The sequence below is a fragment of the Ptiloglossa arizonensis genome, chromosome 5 (genome assembly GCF_051014685.1).
Source record: "Ptiloglossa arizonensis isolate GNS036 chromosome 5, iyPtiAriz1_principal, whole genome shotgun sequence".
NCBI classification, from domain to species: Eukaryota; Metazoa; Arthropoda; class Insecta; order Hymenoptera; family Colletidae; genus Ptiloglossa; species Ptiloglossa arizonensis.
Genome location: NC_135052.1, coordinates 19,175,699 through 19,196,038, shown reverse-complemented (window position 1 = coordinate 19,196,038; position 20,340 = coordinate 19,175,699). Strand labels below are relative to the sequence as shown.

General features: G+C 37.6%; 4 protein-coding genes across 6 annotated transcripts in view; 2 read left to right on the top strand and 2 right to left on the bottom strand.

Moving 5' to 3' along the window:
- The first annotated feature begins 7,864 nt into the window (after positions 1-7,864).
- On the top strand, positions 7,865-10,293 carry Oxa1l (OXA1L mitochondrial inner membrane protein). Of its 2 annotated transcripts, XM_076312582.1 has the most exons (9): positions 7,865-8,032; positions 8,127-8,298; positions 8,388-8,468; positions 8,583-8,906; positions 8,967-9,052; positions 9,142-9,411; positions 9,505-9,661; positions 9,730-9,898; positions 10,078-10,292. In XM_076312582.1, exons 1-8 carry the CDS (start codon positions 7,940-7,942, stop codon positions 9,888-9,890), a joined length of 1,344 nt encoding a protein of 447 aa, XP_076168697.1. In that variant the 5' UTR covers positions 7,865-7,939; the 3' UTR covers positions 9,891-9,898; positions 10,078-10,292. The 2 variants fall into 2 exon arrangements, with proteins under 2 accessions (XP_076168697.1, XP_076168696.1); XM_076312581.1 differs by having other exon boundaries at positions 9,730-10,293.
- Galla-2 (MIP18 family protein galla-2) lies at positions 8,497-10,898 on the bottom strand. The gene is made up of 3 exons (XM_076312583.1): positions 10,482-10,898; positions 10,309-10,388; positions 8,497-10,246 (listed from the first exon to the last, which is right to left on the bottom strand). The coding sequence occupies exons 1-3, from the start codon at positions 10,600-10,602 to the stop codon at positions 9,977-9,979; spliced, it is 471 nt and encodes a 156-aa protein (XP_076168698.1). The 5' UTR covers positions 10,603-10,898; the 3' UTR covers positions 8,497-9,976.
- Positions 10,867-18,830, top strand: L(2)k09022 (HEAT repeat containing 1 homolog l(2)k09022). The gene is made up of 6 exons (XM_076312574.1): positions 10,867-11,105; positions 11,197-11,345; positions 11,415-16,060; positions 16,160-16,926; positions 17,199-17,649; positions 18,574-18,830. Exons 2-6 carry the CDS (start codon positions 11,204-11,206, stop codon positions 18,742-18,744), a joined length of 6,177 nt encoding a protein of 2,058 aa, XP_076168689.1. The 5' UTR covers positions 10,867-11,105; positions 11,197-11,203; the 3' UTR covers positions 18,745-18,830.
- The window catches only part of LOC143147374 (uncharacterized), a 59,628-nt gene continuing 58,106 nt past the window's right edge, over positions 18,819-20,340 (bottom strand). Inside the window, exons 7-8 of one of the 2 annotated variants that reach the window (XM_076312580.1) lie at positions 20,255-20,339; positions 18,819-19,458 (exon numbers count right to left, since the gene is read on the bottom strand). In XM_076312580.1, coding sequence (XP_076168695.1) covers positions 19,389-19,458; positions 20,255-20,339 — 155 coding nt within the window. In that variant the 3' untranslated portion in view covers positions 18,819-19,388. The remainder of the gene's footprint in view (positions 19,459-20,254; position 20,340) is intronic. The other variant, XR_012992249.1, reaches the window with a different exon arrangement.

The following is a 20,340-nucleotide window of genomic DNA, read 5'->3' as shown; positions in this document are numbered from 1 at the left end:
GTATATTTGCACGCGTACAATTTGGAAAAAGTGAAATATTCTCAAAAAAAAAAATCGAAATTTTGCCTACGTGAAACGATTCAAATCCTTAAAGATAATATACAATTTGGAAAAAGTGAAGTATTCTCAAAAAAAAAAAATTGACATTTTGTCTACATAAAACGACAATTCAAATCCTTAAGAATAACATAACAAAGATTACCTCGTATTATTTTCAAAACATATTCTTCTCACTCCTTTTTGACGAAAAGACAGAACGCTCTAATACTTCTAAACGGGAATGTACATACGTACGATCTCGAACTAAAATATTCTTCAAAAGAAGAAATTCTGTCTAATACATTTCGAATCCATAAAAATAAAATACAAAACCTTCCGTCGAACGAATCGTGTTACCAACGAAAATATGACGCCCACGTTAAGAACCGTATTTTTCTCGAAATAATTTCCCCCCTTTTTTTAAAGAAAAAGAAAAAACAGGACATTCTAATACTTCTGAACGGGGGTGTACACATAGGCGTAACCGTGCGTCGGTGAACGGCCTATTCATCGTCGCCGCCTTTTAAAGCGTTCGGCGTCTGGATGACTCCGCTCCGTGGAATCGAAGGGTAGAGAGGCGGTGGTGGACAAGAAGAAGATAGGTCCCCTAACGTCCCCGTCTCTTTCTCTTAGGCCACTTTAAACGTCTTTATGAGTTTCGGCTGTTAACACGCCCGTGGAAGCAGGTACGGCCTTTTTTTTCGGCGCCCGCTTTCCTCGTATCTGCGGGATCTCAGGTGGCTAGTGCCTAGCGCGCGCTCGTGAGAGACAGATGAAGTCGTGATTGGACAGGAAGTATGGCACTGTAGCGAAAGAGCTGACCGCCGTCTCTCCCCCCACCACTCTGTCTCACTCCCACTCTTTGCCTCGTTCTCGGTCACCGGGGATCCGTGTACGTGTCGCCGGGACAGGTTCTCGAGGAATTGCTCAATAAAAGTCAAATTTACTGGTTTATCTGTCGAAAGCCGTGAGACCTCGTCGACTTCCTATAACATCTTATGATAAGATTGTCCGGTGCTCTTTTTTCTCTCTTTTGCTCGTAGAATGTCTAAATCCATCTGTCCTTCCACGTAGCAGAATTATTAAACGTACGAATTGATTCTCGACCTTTTTCAAATAATTTTAATCTTTATTTATAATTCAACTTCCTATAGCATCTTGTGATAAGATTGTTCGGTGTTCTTTTTTTGTCTCTTTTGCTCGTAGAATGTCTAAATCCACCTGTCCTTCCACGTAGCAGAATTATTAAACGTACGAATTGATTCTCGACCTTTTTCAAATAATTTTAATCTTTATTTATAATTCAACTTCCTATAGCATCTTGTGATAAGATTGTTCGGTGTTCTTTTTTTGTCTCTTTTGCTCGTAGAATGCCTAAATCCACCTGTCCTTCCACGTGGCAAAATTATCAAACGTACGAATTGATTCTCGACCTTTTTAAAATAATTTTAATCTTTATTTATACTTCAACCATCGAAATAGCTTCTATGGGTTTCTGTTGTTTCTCAGGTACCTGGAAAATCTTCTCTCGGAAAGAATATGGCGGTGAAAATGAAATCGATAATGATTTTGTTAACCTCTTCTAGAATTTTTAGATCGAAACAAATACAGAATGGTAGTTCAAAGAGGTTAGGTCTAGTGAATGATCCACACGAGGAAAAAAGAATCTTAACCTGGGTGGTATTTGTTTTGAGTCGACGTGTGAAAAGTATACAATGTTGTGTGTACTACTGTTTTTTAAGGTTATGTCGATTATAGAGTCCAGTTCTATCGTTTTAGAGTTGAACTTACATATATAAGTATTTTAATAAAATTACACGCGTATTTTAATAGAATTTAATACACAAAAATTGTTAGTTTAAATAAGCAATGAGATTAAATTAATTTAGAAGTAAACAATTAATTTGTACGCCTAATATTTCGTGCTTCGAAACGGTCTTCCAATTTACCTTGTTCGAATTTAAAATCGAATTCGTGTTGCGCGAATCTTGTTGTTACTTTCGGATTTTTAATGGCTATCGTTGTTGACTAATCGCGTTAAAAAATGCAAAACGAACCTAAGTTATTTATAGTGGTTTTTTCTTCAAAGTTTCTGCGCGTATAAAAAGGTTTTACGTTTCGATCCTGAACGATACGATGAAAACTATTATACGGAGCATTATTCGAATTACAAAATACGAAGATCGGTGTCGTAAAATACGCGCGAGAATATTAATATGCCGACTTTTGAGATTACGTAACAAGGAACGAGTGAAAAAAGAAATAGATGACAAATTTTGTTCGTTTCGTAGTTTTTGGATTATGGGTTTCCATGAAAAGAGAAAAATTGTATCATTGTAAAATTAGATGAAACAGTGAACAAATACGTCAAAGAAACGAACCCTCGGAATAAACAAATTTATCGACGAAAAATATACATTTTCGTGTTCTGTACTTTTGATTGCAAGCTCTGTAGAATGAAAATCATTTTTGAAAGGAACTGTAGTGCTTATCGTGGAGCATCTTTCAAGGTCGCGAAGACACAGTCTCACCGATGATCGATCTTTCGATCTTGGACTTGTAAGCTTACTTTTTCCACACTGAAACACGAAGATGTACTTCTTCTACGCTGAATCGCGAAGACGTACTTCCAAGAACCGTTCGCTGTCTATGACCTTGAATGACCTTGCGTGGTAGATCATTGAACCCGCAAGAAAGTATAACGTCTCGATTAAAAAATCGAGAAACTAACCTCGAAATCTTTCCGACGACTTCACCTGCAAAACAATCGTTTGTTACGAATCATTAATTCTTTTTTTTTTTCTTTCTTTTTCACGATCACTTCACGAGAATCACTCTGTACAGAAGTCTTCGTAGCTTCGCGCATGTGTACGTACTGGATCGTAAAACATGTTGCTTCATCTTTTTTAATACTAAATTCAGATGAGATAACAACGTTGAGAACAGTACAACTGTGGCTACGATAATGATGAAACTTTGCAACAAGGGTGCATTTTATTACACCGAACCCATATTTCATCATTTATTCTTCCCTATTGCTAATATACTTTTTCTAAAACACTGTCAGTAACGTCCTTTATGACAAATCACAAAATTGTTGAAATAGTCGATTCAAAAGAATATTACACTTCAATATAATCTCAAACTCCAATAAAGAATCTCACAAAATAAAAGATTGCCCAATTTTTAAAATCTCCAATCACTTTTCAACCTCGTTCGTAAATTCTCTATCACCTCCAAACGTTAAACGAATCTTCACGACGAGTCCCAGTTACCGTCGCGTAAAAATAAATTGGTCGCTCAAGGTCACAGACGACCTCCCCCCACCATAAATTTTCCCTACTCTCATCGGCTGATACCTCGTTGATTCGATAAAACAAGAAACTTATTTTATCTTATCTAAACTTATTCCAGTAATCTTCTTAGATATTCCAATCTGTACGACCATTGTTTAGAAACCTGTTTGCAAGTTTCCGTTTCGAACCGACCGATCAATTCATTCGTTCCAATTATTAACGAGTAACACAATTATAAATGCCATTACCGATAATCATCTCGCTTAGCTCCGGCTCGTCGAACGTGGGAGACGAAACAACGACAGTGACCGAGACATAAAGCCAAGACGAATGCATTTTGCAAGAAATATCGTAACGCGCGATTAAAACCGCGTAATCGTGTTACGTGATAAAATAGATACCGTAGGATCGATGACGATGCAACGATTACCACGACCGGTAAAATCCTATATTCGGGTCGGTCGCGACATCGTCGAGTTTTACAACATTCCCGATCAACAGGCGTCGCAATTAAAAGTTGATTTGCAACAGTCACCGCGTTGCGCCCGCCTGCTCGTTCGCATCATCATTAACAACGTTCGAGGAAGGCGCAGCGAACGGCATACAAATTTCGCGATAATTGGCGAACCGCGTCGTTCGCGCGGCGCGGCAATATCGCGATGAAATCGCAACGAACGAATCGATCACCGTGAGCTTTTACGCCGGGATCGGCTTATGCGCAATTTGTCATAGACAAGATCTCGTGTTTCAACGCGAGATCCGCCGGCGAGCGAAAATCGCCGCGTCCCTCGCGCGACTTTATGATCTTATTAGCGGGATCGCGATCGCTAAATTTCCGAGCTGCGCGCGCACCGCCGCGTGAAAGCGACGCGCCCCGATTCGACGCGAGCGGTAACGAAGCAACGTGGTAATTGTACACCACGCACAATCGATACCGTCGAAGCAATACCACCGTGCCGGCGATATCGAAGCAACGATAACGTACTCGTAACATTCTAGCAACAATATCGGAACGATAATATCACGTGGATAATACCGAAGCGACGTAACTCGACGTCGACTGTATTGTGGTTATAATACGGTGTCCGTGGTATCGAAGCAACAATAATAATATCGTAGCTATAACGCGGTGATAATATATTCGAGCGATAATATCGTGAGAATAATATCGAAACAATTTTATCGCGACGATAATATTACAGCTATAATGCGGTATACGTATCATCGCGTCGATAATACCCTAGTAGAATAGTATTTATAATATTTCACCCTCTCGTGAAATTAATTCACGAAAATTAATTAATAGAAAAAAATACGCTCCTACGGTTGTTAAAATTCCGATGATCCGTGAACGGAAATTTATGTTCACGTTTTTTCGTTGGAAAATATTTGTTGCCCAACCCCTTCGGAAGGTAGGCCCTCTTTTCTCTTAGGGGTTGCGTTTTCTACTTTGGTAGACACTGATGTAACGTGTTAATCGAAACGGGTCGACGCGCAATCGAGCCGAGACTGCCTCGTAAAACTTTACGATGTTCTGTTAACGAAAGAGTCGAGCGTAATGAGCGCGCAGCTTCCTTGCGCACGCAGCCTGTGTAGGTGTCTACGCCATTGGATCGGGTGGGCTGGAAAACGACGAAAATCTTCCCAAACCCGGAGATTTTATCGGCGCGATCAAAAGGATCGCGATGCGACGTTGTCACAAGACCGAACCCGGTGTCATCTCTTTCCCTTGACAGCTTCGCTATCTTGTTCCGTTAGAGGGACGGTCAATCCCATTATCTAACTGGTTGGTCACCCGGGCGTAAAGTGGGCAGTCCTGTCCAGGAAGTAATCTTCGATCTCCAACCGATTCCAGTTTCCTCGGGGATGTTCAAGGACACCCTAATCTCTCGACACCAATTCATTCACCATTTTAGACGTATTCGTTGGTCGATCATCCGGCACACAATGGTCGAATAGGATAACGTCATCGAGTCTTGTGTTCTTGCATGTTTTGGGGTCTGCTAGGTGCTGGAACACCTGCAAAAGACGTGGATGAACATTTGCCAATGGATCGACATGTCTTCTATAATATTAACCTAGCAACAGTTCCTTTTTGCCGACAAGAGGTATCTCCCACTAGCCATAATCGTGTCATTTATTATAAATTTTAGCCGAGACTGTTACTGGGCACTTTGTATATTTCAGATAACGTCATCGAGTCTTATGTTCTTGCATATTTTGGGGTCTTGTGTTCTTGCATGTTTTGGGGTCTTGTGTTCTTGCATGTTTTGGGGTCTGCGAAATACTGGAACACCTGCAAAAGATGTGGATAAACATTTGCCAATAGATCGACATGTCTTCTATAATATTAACCTAGCAACAGTTCCTTTTTGCCAACAAGAGGTATCTCCCAGTAGCCATAACCATGTCATTTACTATAAATTTTAGCCGAGACTGTTACAAGGCACTTTGTATATTCTAGATGCTACTTGTTTGGATCCCCAGAGTATATTGACGCAAGCAAAGACCCTCTGATACGCAACCTCTCCAGAAGTTCAGGGGTACGTGGCAAAACTAACGCTTTCGCTATCAATGTTTTCCAAACGCTTAAAGAATCACCCTCTGAAAACCAAGCCCACTTGATAAATTGTCCAAACAATGCCTAAACATCGTCCCCAATTACGAGGAAGCTATATCCAAGAACCAAACGTCCACGAACGAGATTAAAATTCAACGATCAGAGTTCACGAAAAGGGTTACTATTCGCTGTTCGTATCGCGCAAACTAACAAAACCGATAGCATTATTATCGTCATCTCGAAAATAAATCATCTCTCGCGTCTCGAACATCTGCCAGATGCATTCTCCGTAGATCCTAGCATTACACTTGCCGAGTACCATCCTCGTCTATAGTACCCCATCACCGTTACCATCGTCTTCAATACCTTCGAAACACAATTCACTCGATCCACTGTTCGAGACCAATTTTCCACCAAGAACTACAACTTCTATTCAACCATTCTCCGATGTCTTCGGAAAGGTTCGTTCCCACCCTTCGAAGATGAAGAAGACGCTCGTGAGTCGACGCGAGGACACCTGTGTCATTCGGACAACGCGGCCCGGATGATTCTACGAATCGATTCGTACGTGAAATCCAGCTCGGTAAATAATTTGACTTACGTATAATTGAACGTTACGGGCCAGCCGTCGACGAGGGGAATACGATAACAACGAGGCCGTCATTGCGCCATCCAGAAGACGAGTCGTTACCGAATTATTTCGAGGAGAGACTGACAGGCGGTACCAAAGCGCGATGGTTAGGGGGCCTTCACGGACAATGCGAATCTGTAATTATAAGCGCGCCGTCTTCTGACTGCCCGTCCCCACCCACCCCCTCCCCGTCTCTATTTTTTTTGTTCGCGTAAAATCTCTTGCAGCCCCGTATTATCGCCTTAAATCAACAGAGCCGCTCTTACGGCCGGTACCAACGCGGCCCGAAAGGAGTTTCGTGGCCATGAACGAGCAAGGGGGCCCCCCGAAACCGGGAAGATGGCACGAGAGGGACTTTAATAGTAGGTCTCGCTTAATAACCCACGTCCCGGAGCCCAAACTGATTGTCATTGCAGTAGATTCGATCACGTGAGTCGGCACTGACAGTCTAACGTCATTGGCGTAGCGAGTGGCTCCGATTAACGAAAGAAATTAGGACTTGCTGCGCCAATGGGGTTGCAACGTTGCACACGAGCACGTGACATTTTCGGAGACGTCGGTGCTACGGGCGTTCCGATGGTGAAACTCGTTCGGGGAAACTCCTTTTCCCTCGATTAGGGAGAAATTACGATAAATTGTCATCGAACGGTTTAACGAAACGATAAAAAACATGGAGTAATAATAAGAGAGGCTGATCGTAAGAAATATTTAGAAATGTATCTGTAACGGATGCGAGGAGATACGATTGTTTAAAATATAATTTACGGTAGATATTGAACAATTTTCTTTTTTTTTTTTTTTGGTTATGTATCTTGATATCGACTGCGACGAGTAGATCAATAATAATGACACTCCAACAACGATGAATCATTTCAAGTATAAAACAAATCGTTAAAATGATAAAATCTTACTTATGGACATTTATATGCATATTTATTATGTTGCGTAATCTACGAGTGAAGTTGAAATTACGTGTGCTATTAAGATTCAATACTTTTAATCGCTTCAGAGGTACTGATACGTACGTATACGTTTAATCTCTAAAGTATTTCGAAGATTTTCACATGGAAGTTACAATTGTAAATAAATATTCATAATTGAATCTGTCAGTGATATAACACGACAACATTGCCACAAAATTGATATATACGTTATGGGTGAATATTAGTTGAATTTTAATTAGCGAGGTTAAAAATATTACTGGTACTTGCAATATGAATGTAAGATCACTATTCGAGAACAATGAAATAAGTTTTTGAATCGAACCTAAGGTGCCATCTGTAGCAGAAAGTGGTAACCCAATGCGATTATTTTAAAGGCTAGAAAATATACTCGCACGCATGAGTCGTGAACTATAATTTATATATAAAAGTGCCGCGTTGTTTCTTTGATTTCTGCTCGAAAATATCATAAATGTTAATGATAAACTACATAAATAGAAACATGTCACGATTTATTTTAAACAGTGGTCGAAAATTTCTGTTAAAAACGAATATAAATTCCCAGGTAAATAGAAATTTTGTTGTGTATATGGTTATGTTACTGCGTTTCGAATTACTTCGAGCGAAATTCTTTTATGTTAAATAATATTTTTGTTCAGAAAGTAGCGAAATGTAAGTTCAATCATCTCTCTGTCTATGTGTTAAACGTTTCATCGAGGAATAATTGCACATTCAAGGCTCTCAAACATTCGGAAGTTATTGGTACTCTGTATGTTCGGCATCAGAGCACGGTTAATATACCAAAGGAAACTGTATTAAACTCGCAGATAGGTGCAAACTGACAAAATATATTATTTTTAATTTAATGTATACTTTAAGAAATTAATTTTTGTACTTACAATTAATTAAATATATTTTAGATCCACCGGCAACACAAATTCTGAAAACAGTGGAAAACACAAGTGATACGGTAAAAGAAGGTTTTATAAGCGAATTACCAGGTATTAATTTAAATAACTTATGTTTTCTGAAGAAAATACTTTTATTTTTTTTTATTATTTAACAAAATTTGAAGCGGAGAAAAATGTTCTTAATTTTTGCAATATTTTATACAGAGATACCTGTACCAGAAATACAAAATGTAGCAGAAACAATTGTTAAATTACATCCAAATGGTGAAGTTACGTTACAAAGTATAGGACTGGGTGGAAATAGCCCTAGTGGAATTATGCAATCCACGCTCGAATGGTTGCACATCTCTTTCCATTTGCCATGGTGGTTAACAATAGTGTTAAGTACTATGTGTCTTAAGTTTCTATTATTTCCAGTAGCAGTATTGTCTATGAAATATAACACTAATTGGGCCAATCACATGCCACAAATCTTTGATTATCAGAGCAAAATACAGGAAGCAAGGCAATGTGGAGATACAATTAAAGGTATAAAATAAATATTTTAATATATTACTAAAAATCATTATATCGCATATTTATTTTTAGTTAATTATTATGTCAGAGACATGTCCAAATTTATAAAAGAGAAAAAGATTTCTCCTATAAACACGATGATCCCGCTTATGATGCAAGTATGTATTTTCTAATAAATAATAGAATATCTTGGATGTAAAAGTATCTTGCAATTTAAATAATCAAAATTTTCTTGCACATTTTTCAGACCCCAGTATTTATTTCAATGTTCTGGGCTTTAAAGTCGATGTCTAATGCTCCTGTTGAAAGTTTTAAAAATGGTGGATTGTGGTGGTTCACAGATTTAACTACTTTCGATCCATATTATATACTACCTGTACTCACTAGCTCAACAATATATTTAATGTTAAGATATGGCTCACTATCGACCGTTAATCAGAATATTCCTCCATTAATGAAATATTGTCGCAATATTATACCAGTTGTTGTATTTCTATTTACAATGAACTTCTCATCGGTACAAAATGCATATTTAATATACTTCCAATGAATTATTACGATAATGAATATTCATGATGCTATAATATTATGTTTAAAATGAATGTTGCAGGCTATGTTATGCTACTGGACAACGTCAAATTTTCTATCCATGATTCAAGTTATGACTCTAAGTACACCCCGAGTAAGAAAGTTGTGTAATATTCCCGAACGTGTGATATTTAAAGATCCACGTGCATCAAAAGGCTTTGTGAAGGAATTGCAAAATTGTAATTACAAATATGAATTACGGACTTAACATGATGTTCAATGAATTGAATTTAAAATCTTGTTTCAGCTTGGACTAATATGAAAGAAGCTAATAAAGTGTCGCGAAGCGTATATGCAGATGAAATAATATTTAATAACGCAGGAAAAGGACCTTTAAAAAGGACATATAAATACGATCCAACGAAAGCACCACCGACATCAGCCCAAATTTTAGCAAAGAAAAAATAATATCTTATGTATGTCTATTTGTAGATAGAATTAAACTATATAATTTATTACAAAAAACTTATATGTATCTTAAAGTTACTATATTGTTAATATTTAATTCCAAGACATTGATTAATTACTTCAAGTAGATGATTATTTTCAAGAGCTGCTGCCACTCTTTCTTTATCAGCCAGTTGTTTGTTTACAGCTGCTTCAGATACATGAGTACCTGGGGTAATTTCAACATTAACTTTAAACCGTGATGGTAAAGCTCGCAAAAGCTGTACCTGAATTGATAAACCAATCAATGTTGCCATACTACAATGTGGTATTGTTGGAGTAAATTGTACATGAACTTTTTGTGTTTTATTGTCAATCTATAATAAAATTTATTTGTAAATGATATGAAATTTAATATTAAAATAAATATTAACATTACCTCTATTAAACCTTGCTCCACTACATTCAGTTCTTCTAGTGTTAGGGGATGTTCAGGATCATTAATGTTTCTAATAAGATCTATAAATTGAATTTAATGAGAAGAACAATTTTCATGAAAACATAAATAAACATTTTTAAATGTAAGTCAACTAAATTTTTAATAATACACACCAAAAATTTCACGCTCATCAAATTCGTCCGCTATGTCCTCATTTTCATCTTCAGCAGTAACTTGTCTTTCATCTATTTTCTTATACAATTTGGGATTAATATTTTCTAAAGTGTCATTCATCTTTCTAGCAAAAATACATTGCTACGCAAAACTTAAATTATATTCCAGTGTTTATATCTACTTTCGCACTGAAATAAAAAAATAACCTAACTTTTGTCAATAATAAGTCAGAGAGTCTTTCCTTCTGATTCTCTTATTGGTAAAAAAATAATCAAGATTCGTATCTCACACGCGCAGTTGGTGAAAAAACTATAGCGAAAAAGTTTTTAGAAATTAGAAAAACTCTAACGTTCTAATTGGTGCTTTGTGCTACTATGATAAAAAGATAAATCACTGTAGATAATGATTTACTACTTAGTTTTTACGAAGAAAGTACGCCTGCGTGGTAATGGCTGCGTACAGTGTTGGCACATGTTTAATTTTAGAATAATTAATGGGTTAATACATAACAATTAACTGACATATTTTTAAATATTTTGTACATACACAAATTTAATAATACGGTATTGAATATATGAAATCCCATTTGGTACATTTGTTGATAGTGAATGTAAGGATATAAGGTGAGGTTATATCTGTTTTTTACATTTCGATTTTTCACGTTTTAAATATTTCGAAATTTTTAATATGCAACCAATTTGACTTTTATTATAGATTCAGAATGGCCACATCGCTTGCAGAACAACTGAAGAAACTCAGAACACCACAGACTAATATTCTGTTACAAGATAAAAAACGTGCTAGCTTGTTATTTGATCCAAAAGAAGCTGCTAATTTAGATAGGGAAACAGTATGGAACATTGGTAAGAAATTATTCAATTTATGCATCATTTTCAACTTATTCAACAACTAAATGCACAATGTTTTTATAGGCCAAAATGGGTTACAAGAATTAGCTAAGTTATCAGACCTGTTTTTAGAATTTGAGAAAACACTTTTTGCACAGAGCTCATTGAGTCTTGAACGTGCTGTGCAAGATGTTAAAGTTAACAAAAAATTAGATGGAGAAATTGAAAAGTTTTTGATTCTTTTATCTCCATACTTTCTTCTCAATAATACTCACAAAGCACTTGAATGGTTGATACATAGATTTCGTATACACGAATTCAACAGGGATCAGTTTTTACTCTTAATTTTACCATATCATGAAACTCGAATGTTTGTGAGAGCATTGCAGTTATTAAATCTGTCAGATGCAGCCGATAAGTGGCATTGGTTGGAACCTCTTCAAAAGCCTGGCATTCCATTAGCTACCATATCATTGATCAATCGCCTCAGTTCTGATAATGGTTTCTTAAAACTTATTTGCAATCATGTTATAACTGCTACAAGAGTTTACTCAGAACGGGCAACTTGTTTGAGTACATTGTATGCGTTTTATACTACTTCCATATTAGGGACTATTAATCAAGCATCTAGTATGTCCGAAGTTCAGATAAATCACATACTACCAACTATTTTAAGAGGTTTGGAATGTCCTATATCTGATTTTGCAGCCAGTACTTATATGATTCTGGCAATGTTAATGACAAAAGTGAAATTGAATCATGAAACTACAGAGAAATTATTATTGAAAATATTCAAGAAAACATATTTGAAGGAAGAAGCAATGATTTTAATATTTTTCTTATACAATGCACCAACTCATCAACTCACCTCAGTCTCAGAGAGTCTGGCAAATCGATTATCAGAGCTCTCTTGGTTTATTCAGCTTGCGATAAAGCTTCAATCATCCAACACAAATATATTAAAATTTGTTGTACCCTTGTTACAAACCAGTTGTCGCATGATTTTGAATAACCCTTCTAAAACATTACGTGCTCAGAATATGGTGACAGAGATACTAACACGAATAAAACTGGATAATAATGGAGTGGACGCCATTTTGTGGAATGTTTTGGAAAAGGAGTGTGTAGTGAGGAACATGCCGAACAAAGTGAAAGATTTTCTAATGCATTTGTATCAGTGTCTTGAGAAAACATATCCAGAAAGATTTGACAATTATCTAAAAAATCTTATGAAACGCAGTGACATGGACAAAGATTCAAAACTAGCTTTGCAATTTCTCACATCCTGGCATTTTGAAGCTAACGACATGCAAGACTCTGTGGGTATTCTGGACAGATTAGTTCATATAAGTCCAGAACAAAGGATTATGGCATTACAAACCCTAGCTGAAAATAACATAAATATCCCTGAAAGTTTTCAAGATATGATGACCAATACGTTACAAGCTAGATTTAATGATAGCGAAATAAACGTGATCAAAGCTTTGCTATCTTTTCCTACAAATCGTCTAACAAGTTTACTACCTGTAGATATGTTGATTGACGAATTGAAAGTATTACTATCAACCTGTCATAGTAGCAGCCGGAAGATATTAGCAAAACCAGCTCTGAAGATACTGTTAGAGCTTTGCAAGGCGGGAGATGATACCAGCGTTTTCATTACATCCTTGTCATATTTGTTTCCAAACAATGATGCAGATGTCAATATTGCTATGGAAGTGCTGCAATCAAACTTTGCTAAGAAAAATGCTTATATGCAACAAGTGCGAAAGGACTTGGGAAAATCGCCTAATGCAGAAGCAGTGTCATCAGCAGCTTTTCATAACATATTAAACTGGCAACTGTTGCCTCCAACTGATAGTATATTAAGCACTATGAAGCAACAGATTACTCATGGTGATGCAGCCTCCATATTCTTCAATCTGATTCTACTAGGATCTGTTTGCAGAGTTCCTGTTGGATCTTTGCATCCTGAAATCGCCAGGGAGGTTATTGAAATGGCTACAGAAATGATAAAAAAATATCCACAAGTAAAGATGTTGCAAAACTGTAACAACATAACAGGGAATAATATACAAACTGCTATCGAATTGACTTCACAAGGAGTACTACCACTACAAGTAGGTACTTATGTTTTGGAAATGGTTCATAGACGTTTAGACCTGAAATTAAATCCAAAGTTTGACTTTGAGAATAGTCCACATCGCAGTAATTTAATTTTAAGACTCCTTGAAATGTTCTTTGAAGGAATAGAGAACAAGTATTGGTGCAAACATTACTGTCGGTGTCTACAGATATTCTTTCAAAGACACTTTGCTACGGTGAAAGACCTAATCCAATTTCTCTCTCAATTGTACATAAAACCAGTACAAGTTCAGACTACGTATCACTGTTTGAAGATAACTCTAGTACTTCTGGATCAGTGCAAGTCCATGCAATGGGCGTTTCAAGATAAAGTCTTCATAACGAACTTGTTAATTTCGCTCGGCAGAGAAAACAACGAATGCCGAATAGCCGTATTAGATGTTCTTAAAAAGCTTATGCAAACCTTTAATTTATCAGTAGATGCATTTTCAGCGTTGCTACAAGAATTAGTGGTTAGATGTCCAGAGATATCTTTAGATCCTGATCAGTTATCGCTGTTTCTTTACGTCCTACTTTCTCCGGATCCGGACGTATGCGCACAATTAAAGTCCAACTTACGAAAGAAACTTCAACGGGCACAAGAATTGTTATTTGAAGTTGTCATGGACCCAAAAACACCTATACACATCAAATCACAATTGTTGGATATTTTGATTTACGTTAATGGGCCGATGATTCTTGAGAAACTAGCTCCCCTTGGACTTCAACTTCTACCAACCCTGCTTACTGAATCCAAAAACAAATCTGCTGGAAACGTGTTGAAGAATATACTTCAGAGATTCAACAGCAGCACGGTAAAAGTTCTCACCGTAAACCAAGTATGGCAGCTGTTTGAGATGAGTATAGTTGAACATAAAGCTGAGATAGTCACAGAAACTGGCGTCCAATGTCCACCAAGTGTCATTCTCTTAAAGCAAATAGAAGAGACCTTCTTTAAGAGTGCTGGAGAAGTGTCACCTGAACTTCAAAAGAAGATCTTAGCCAAATTGGTGGACGTGGTCACCGATAGTAACTCGAGCAACGTGATTTCTACAGCGAACAGAGCGATCAGGCGGATTCGTATGAACGCGCAGCTCATAGTTAATGAGCTACAAACGATGAAGAATCTTAAAAATACTGAGTTAAACGGTGACATCAAGGGGAAGACCAAGAAACGATTGAGCCATCTACGTTCCATACCCGATCCAACGCTAATCGATAGCAGGGATTGGAAGCGCGGAGTAACGCTTTTAGAAATTGTGCAACGGGCTGATAACATTGAGCACGAGGAACTGCTTTATCCAATCTTGTTTGATTTATTAAAGATGTGTCTCAGCTTCGAGGAACTTAGTCCCTTAGAATATACTAATCAACTATTGTTGTCAACGATTCATCGACTTGCGGTGAAGAAATTGCCCATAAGGGACGCTCATTTGCAGGTGGATTTGATAACTCAATGCATCAGGACCTCGAGGAACCCTCAGACTCATCATCACGCTCTGCTGGTTTTGGTAGAGCTCTTAAAGGTTGTTGATGTGCGCTGCGCTCTTTACACCATTATGCCCATATTCACTTTTATGGGTAGCTCGGTGGTGCGCCAGGATGACGCCTATTCGATACAGATCATCTCCAAGACCATCGAGACGGTGGTCCCCATAATAAACGCGGCCGAAAACGAGACTCACGCTTCCGAAGTTTTGAGGACCTTTATTGTTTCCTTACCAGACATTCCTGAACATAGACGAATGCCTTTATTTGTAAAATTGTTGCAGCTGTTGGACAATCATTTTCATTTATATTATCTACTTACTTTTGAAAGTCACGTTATGTCTAGAACGATACGTATCACGAACCAGAAGACACCTGGTCAGAGACTAGAGTTCGCTCTACAGGTGTCTCAGGAGTTTCCACCGACCAGACTCGTCCAAGTTTGCGTGAAGTTGGCGCAGTTCATGAAGGAACTACCAGTCGACATAGAGGGAGAAGAAGATCGAAAGATTGCACTGTCTTTTAAGCACAAGTACATCTTTGACGTGGCTAACATGAACCCGAAACAATTGAGACACTACAAATATATCTTGGTGCAGTTCTTGAGCAATCTGTTGTCGTCTCCCGACTTCATCAACCGTATCGCAGAGCTCGACTCTGCCGAAGTGAACAACGTGAGACTGTATTACGATCAACTGATCGTCGAATTGATCCTGTTGATCGAGAGCACTTCGAAAAACGCGGACAGACATCAGGGTAAACCGATTGGTAAATACTGGAAGGTACTTTTGCATCATTTGTACGATGTGCTGGATCTCGTCAACAATTTGCTGCCAAATGCAATCTTCCTGGTCAGCATCAAGCGTTTGATGGAGCACGAATTGTTAACAGTAAAGAGGAAAGCTTTGGAACTTCTCAACACGCGTCTCCAGCAACGGAAATTTGGGGAGGAAGATCACGTAGACTTGCTGAGCTTGATCGAGTCCCTTTTGAATATTATCGAGGCACGGATAAAGACAGAAACGCAGGAACAGGAAATTGTTCAACAAACGGTTTTGATCACCCTAAAATTACTGGCCAAGTTGTTGGCCACCGAGCATCCCACAGTGTTTAAACCGGTAAGCCGGACAATTGTCCAAGAAAATTTAAATGCTTCTCGACTTTTCAATCGAGGTGTAGATGAGAGGTCTCGCTTACAAAACTATTTTTTCTTTCAGATCCTGGAGATGAGCACTGAACTTTTACAAACAAGGGAGGGACCAGTGTTGGGCAGCGCCGCCCTCTGTGTTGCAGAATTGTGCAGCTCTATGCGCATTCACGCTATACACTCGCTGAATAAATTTGTTCCAGCGATTTTGCAACTGCTGGAGAACCATTGTCACCAGGACGTGCCTGATGTAATAGTTGTCAGTATAGTCAGTGCTTTGCAAAAGATAGTCGAATCTGTGGGGAACTTTTTGTCCCTGTACCTGGACCAATTACTATTTGAGCTAGCAAGACTGAATTCTTTGTACACTGACACGGAACATCCAAAGATTGGTATCGTGGTGTCGCGTTTGAAAGCGACGACGCAGAAGCTATCCAGCTGCATACCTTTGCGAGTATTGCTTCCGGCAGTGAATAGGACATACGTCACATTGCTCACGAAGAGATCGTATCGGTGTGTACCAGCGCTAATGACAGTCTTGGCGGAATCTTTTAACAGTGTGCAGCCGACTGATTTAAACACAGCTCTACCGGATTTGGGCACGTTCTTCTTGAAAGTTTTGCAATTTCGCGAAGACATTTTTGAAGACAACATGGAAGTAGATGACTCGGAGTTAACATTGAAGGATGTGGTGATTGTGGAGGAGAGCGCCAGTAGAGCACTGGTCGCACTTGTTTTGAAACTAAGCGAGGCCACATTCAGACCATTTTATTATAAGCTGTACGACTGGGCTGCCCGGAATCCGCAGTATAAACAACGAAGCATTACGTTCTATAGGTATGTAAATTACTTTGTTAAAATTAATTAGATACTCCTTATAGTTCCAATTTTATACCGAAAGGATTGGACTTTATAATGTTTAGAAATTTATCATAGAACTGTTGAAAAGATGAATACTTGTTATTATATTGTTATTCAATTTATGATTTGTATTTAATTATTTTAATGCCTGATATTAAATGACTATGGATGGGCTAATGTACTCGACGTTTTAAATTGTCCGAGTCACGTCTTCCAATTGGAATATATATTTGGTGATCTGTTTATAGACTTTCGGCTAACATAGCAGAATGTTTGAAGTCGTTGTTTGTGCTCTTCGCTGGCCACTTCCTCAAACATGCAGCTGTGTTGTTGAGCAGCAACAATCCAGCGATTTCGGACGAACCCCAGGAAATGACTCTCCCCGACGATTCGAGCAAGATCGAGCTAGTCGAGGCTATTTTACTAACTCTTTATCGGGTCTTCAGTTACGATGCACATAATGTTGTAAACCAAGAGAGATTCGAGACACTGGCGCAACCTATTGTGGATCAACTTGAGAACACTATGGGCACTACAGAGGAGTACGAGAAGAGAACAAGTGAATTTGTTGTGCCTTGTGTCGCAGCATTTGCCAGTGCTATTCCTGACGACTCTCTACACAAACAGCTGGTCTATCAAACATTATTGAAAACTAGACACGCGAAACCATATGTTAGGAGTGCATCGTTAAACGCATTGGTAAGTAGAAGTTAATTTTTGGTTCAGATATTTTTTCATAGTTGATAAATTTAATCTTTTGTACACGAGACTAAGATACTCCTAGCATCATAATTTTATGAACATTTAAAAAATTCATCCATGCTTCAAAGAAATTATCATATTAGCGCGCTATAAAATACTTTGCTTGAAGCAAGTAAAGGATCACCTACACAAACGACTTTACCGCTCAATATACATTTCGCTATATGAAATACATATTCAATAACAATATTATTGTACTCGGCACACAATATTTCTTCATCCTTGATGTTTGGTTCATTCTTTAAATTTTTGTTGGAAATTATCTCCCAATTTTTGTGAGGAATATAATTTGATTTAGTGCATACGATTTATTGGTAGTACAGTAATTCCCGCTTTTAAGTGACAATTTTTACATCAAATTGAAGTAACGGTATCACACCATTTATTGTTTATATTTATGCAATGCGAATGATTGTGATCCATTGATTCATGTACCGACAGGTCGAAATTCATCTATTAATGAAAATAACATTTTTGTATTTGTCATTGTATCTTTATGAGAATATTATCAACGGATTGGTTCATTTGTATTTTTAATTAATCGTAAAACACAACACTTCTGATTTTCGTTAATAATATACATGCGCCTTCGAATAAGGTGCTTAGACTCATTTTCATCGAGCATATCTGGCCAGTTTATTAATAATATTTTCATAAAACTATAAAAATTATTATGTTGTAGTTGTATATTAGTAGTTGATCCATGTAAGGCGAGACTCACTCACTGTTGTTCTATCTTGCTTAATTTCGATGTATCTCACTCACCTTCCTCGTCGAACGGTATACGCAGCGCTAGTACTATACAATTGATTTGTACTTAAAGAGCAATCTTTCATTCGCTATTGTCTTCTGTTAATGCAGGTTGAAATTGTAAGGAAACTAGGAGAGGATTTCATGCCACTGTTACCAGAAACGATACCTTTCTTGGCAGAATTATTAGAGGACGAGGATGAAGCAACGGAGAAATGTGCACAGAACGCAGTCCGTACGCTGGAGGAGATTCTAGGAGAACCATTACAAAAGTATTTTTAAACTAATCATAATGTGAAACTAACTGCATCAAAGTTGTACATATCGAGTGTGACCGATACAATAAAACAAATCAATCTTTTCTCCTACTATAACGAAGAACAGGTTTTATTCATCAATTCAGATCAATCGGACACCGAATAGTAATAAGCGTATTAAGAAAACATCCGTTTATTCTTAACTTATTCACAATTTGGACGAAATATAGAATATATTATTTCCTTACATTATAATACATTATCGTAAATGTGTGTACGCCAAATTGTAGCAACACTAAATAGGCGCCTGAGTTCTAACATTGACAGCGAATTTATACGAGGCAACGAGCGCATTTATAGTCTTTCTTTGAGAGCGTCCCCGTTACATATGCGTGCATGAAACATTTCCTGCTTACGTAACCTGTTTCCACGAAAAACAACATGGCTCTGAAACCAAATAAGAAACACGAAGTTCGAGGATCCCCGACTTTCCTCGACAATGATTTCTCACGACTTGACGCTTAAGGGAAAAGAAAGCGGTCGAGATCCCACCCACGACCTTCTTGGAGATTGATTTTTGGAGGTCATCCTTGTAGAAAAATGCAACGTAGGCCTCATTGCTGACGTTTTTCCTGGCACTGTGAACTTAATTGTCGATTCTCACACAAATCACACCTCGGGCACCTCTGGTGAGTTCTGCAGGGCCATCTCTTCACCTTGTTCTATCGGTGGAACTTTCCTGTGTAACAAATTCAAATAGTTAGATCTTCCATAAATACTATTTTAACATTTTTATTCGTGCTGTAGTCGGTGCTATTCTAATTCTATTGCTTGATTTACATACCATTAGTTGTTAATACTGATGTTAGATCACTACTAATTCAAAATATTCAGTTAATTTGTTAGCTACTTATTTCTGATATAGTATATTTGATGCTGATACATTTGAGTATAAAGAGACAAAGGATATTTTTCAACAGTTAAAAAAAAATAAACTAGCACAATCAGATAAGAATGCAGAAGAGAAGGGAGAAAAGAAACTAAAATAATGTTTTCTCTCCTAAAGATACTTTCAAAATCTATATTGCCATACAAGATTAAAGTTTGCTTTGTACCAACTGAAGTATAGTAATGACCACGTCTGTCACATTTTCACTAACAACTTTAAATTTACACCTTACATACTATTCTACTTGTACGATACAACTAAGAAATCAACACCGTATTAGAGATATTACATAAAGAACAATAATAATCGAATCTCTGTATTATTTTCAGGAACATCTCAAGGTGTACATCCTGCAAATTATCTCAGTTTCCTACCAATAGCTATTTTTCTAAGGAATATTTACTTGTTGACTCTTTCGCTATTTAGAAGAAACATGTACATGCGAACCAAGGAATCAACACAGTATCGTACATGGATAAAATACTCTTTCCATGATTTTCTATTATTTTCACCGTACAATGTTCAAGAAAGAACCAAGAGAACGAGAGCATATCCAGCTTGCAGTTGATTCACGAGTTTTACTCACCTCTTTCTGTATTGGAAGATAATGTACACGATGATGGCATTGCCGACGAACAGCAGAGCCATTAGGACGGTTGGCAAGACAATGTC

Coding starts and splice junctions, on each gene's coding strand:
- Oxa1l (XM_076312581.1), top strand. CDS start 7,940: ATGTTAATGATAAACTACATAAATAGAAACATGTCACGATTTATTTTA. Junction 8,033..8,126: donor AAACGAATATAAATTCCCAG/GTAAATAGAAAT, acceptor ATTTTTGTTCAG/AAAGTAGCGAAATGTAAGTT. Junction 8,469..8,582: donor TTTTATAAGCGAATTACCAG/GTATTAATTTAA, acceptor TATTTTATACAG/AGATACCTGTACCAGAAATA.
- Galla-2 (XM_076312583.1), bottom strand. CDS start 10,602: ATGAATGACACTTTAGAAAATATTAATCCCAAATTGTATAAGAAAATA. Junction 10,389..10,481: donor TGATGAGCGTGAAATTTTTG/GTGTGTATTATT, acceptor TTCAATTTATAG/ATCTTATTAGAAACATTAAT. Junction 10,247..10,308: donor TGGAGCAAGGTTTAATAGAG/GTAATGTTAATA, acceptor ATTTTATTATAG/ATTGACAATAAAACACAAAA.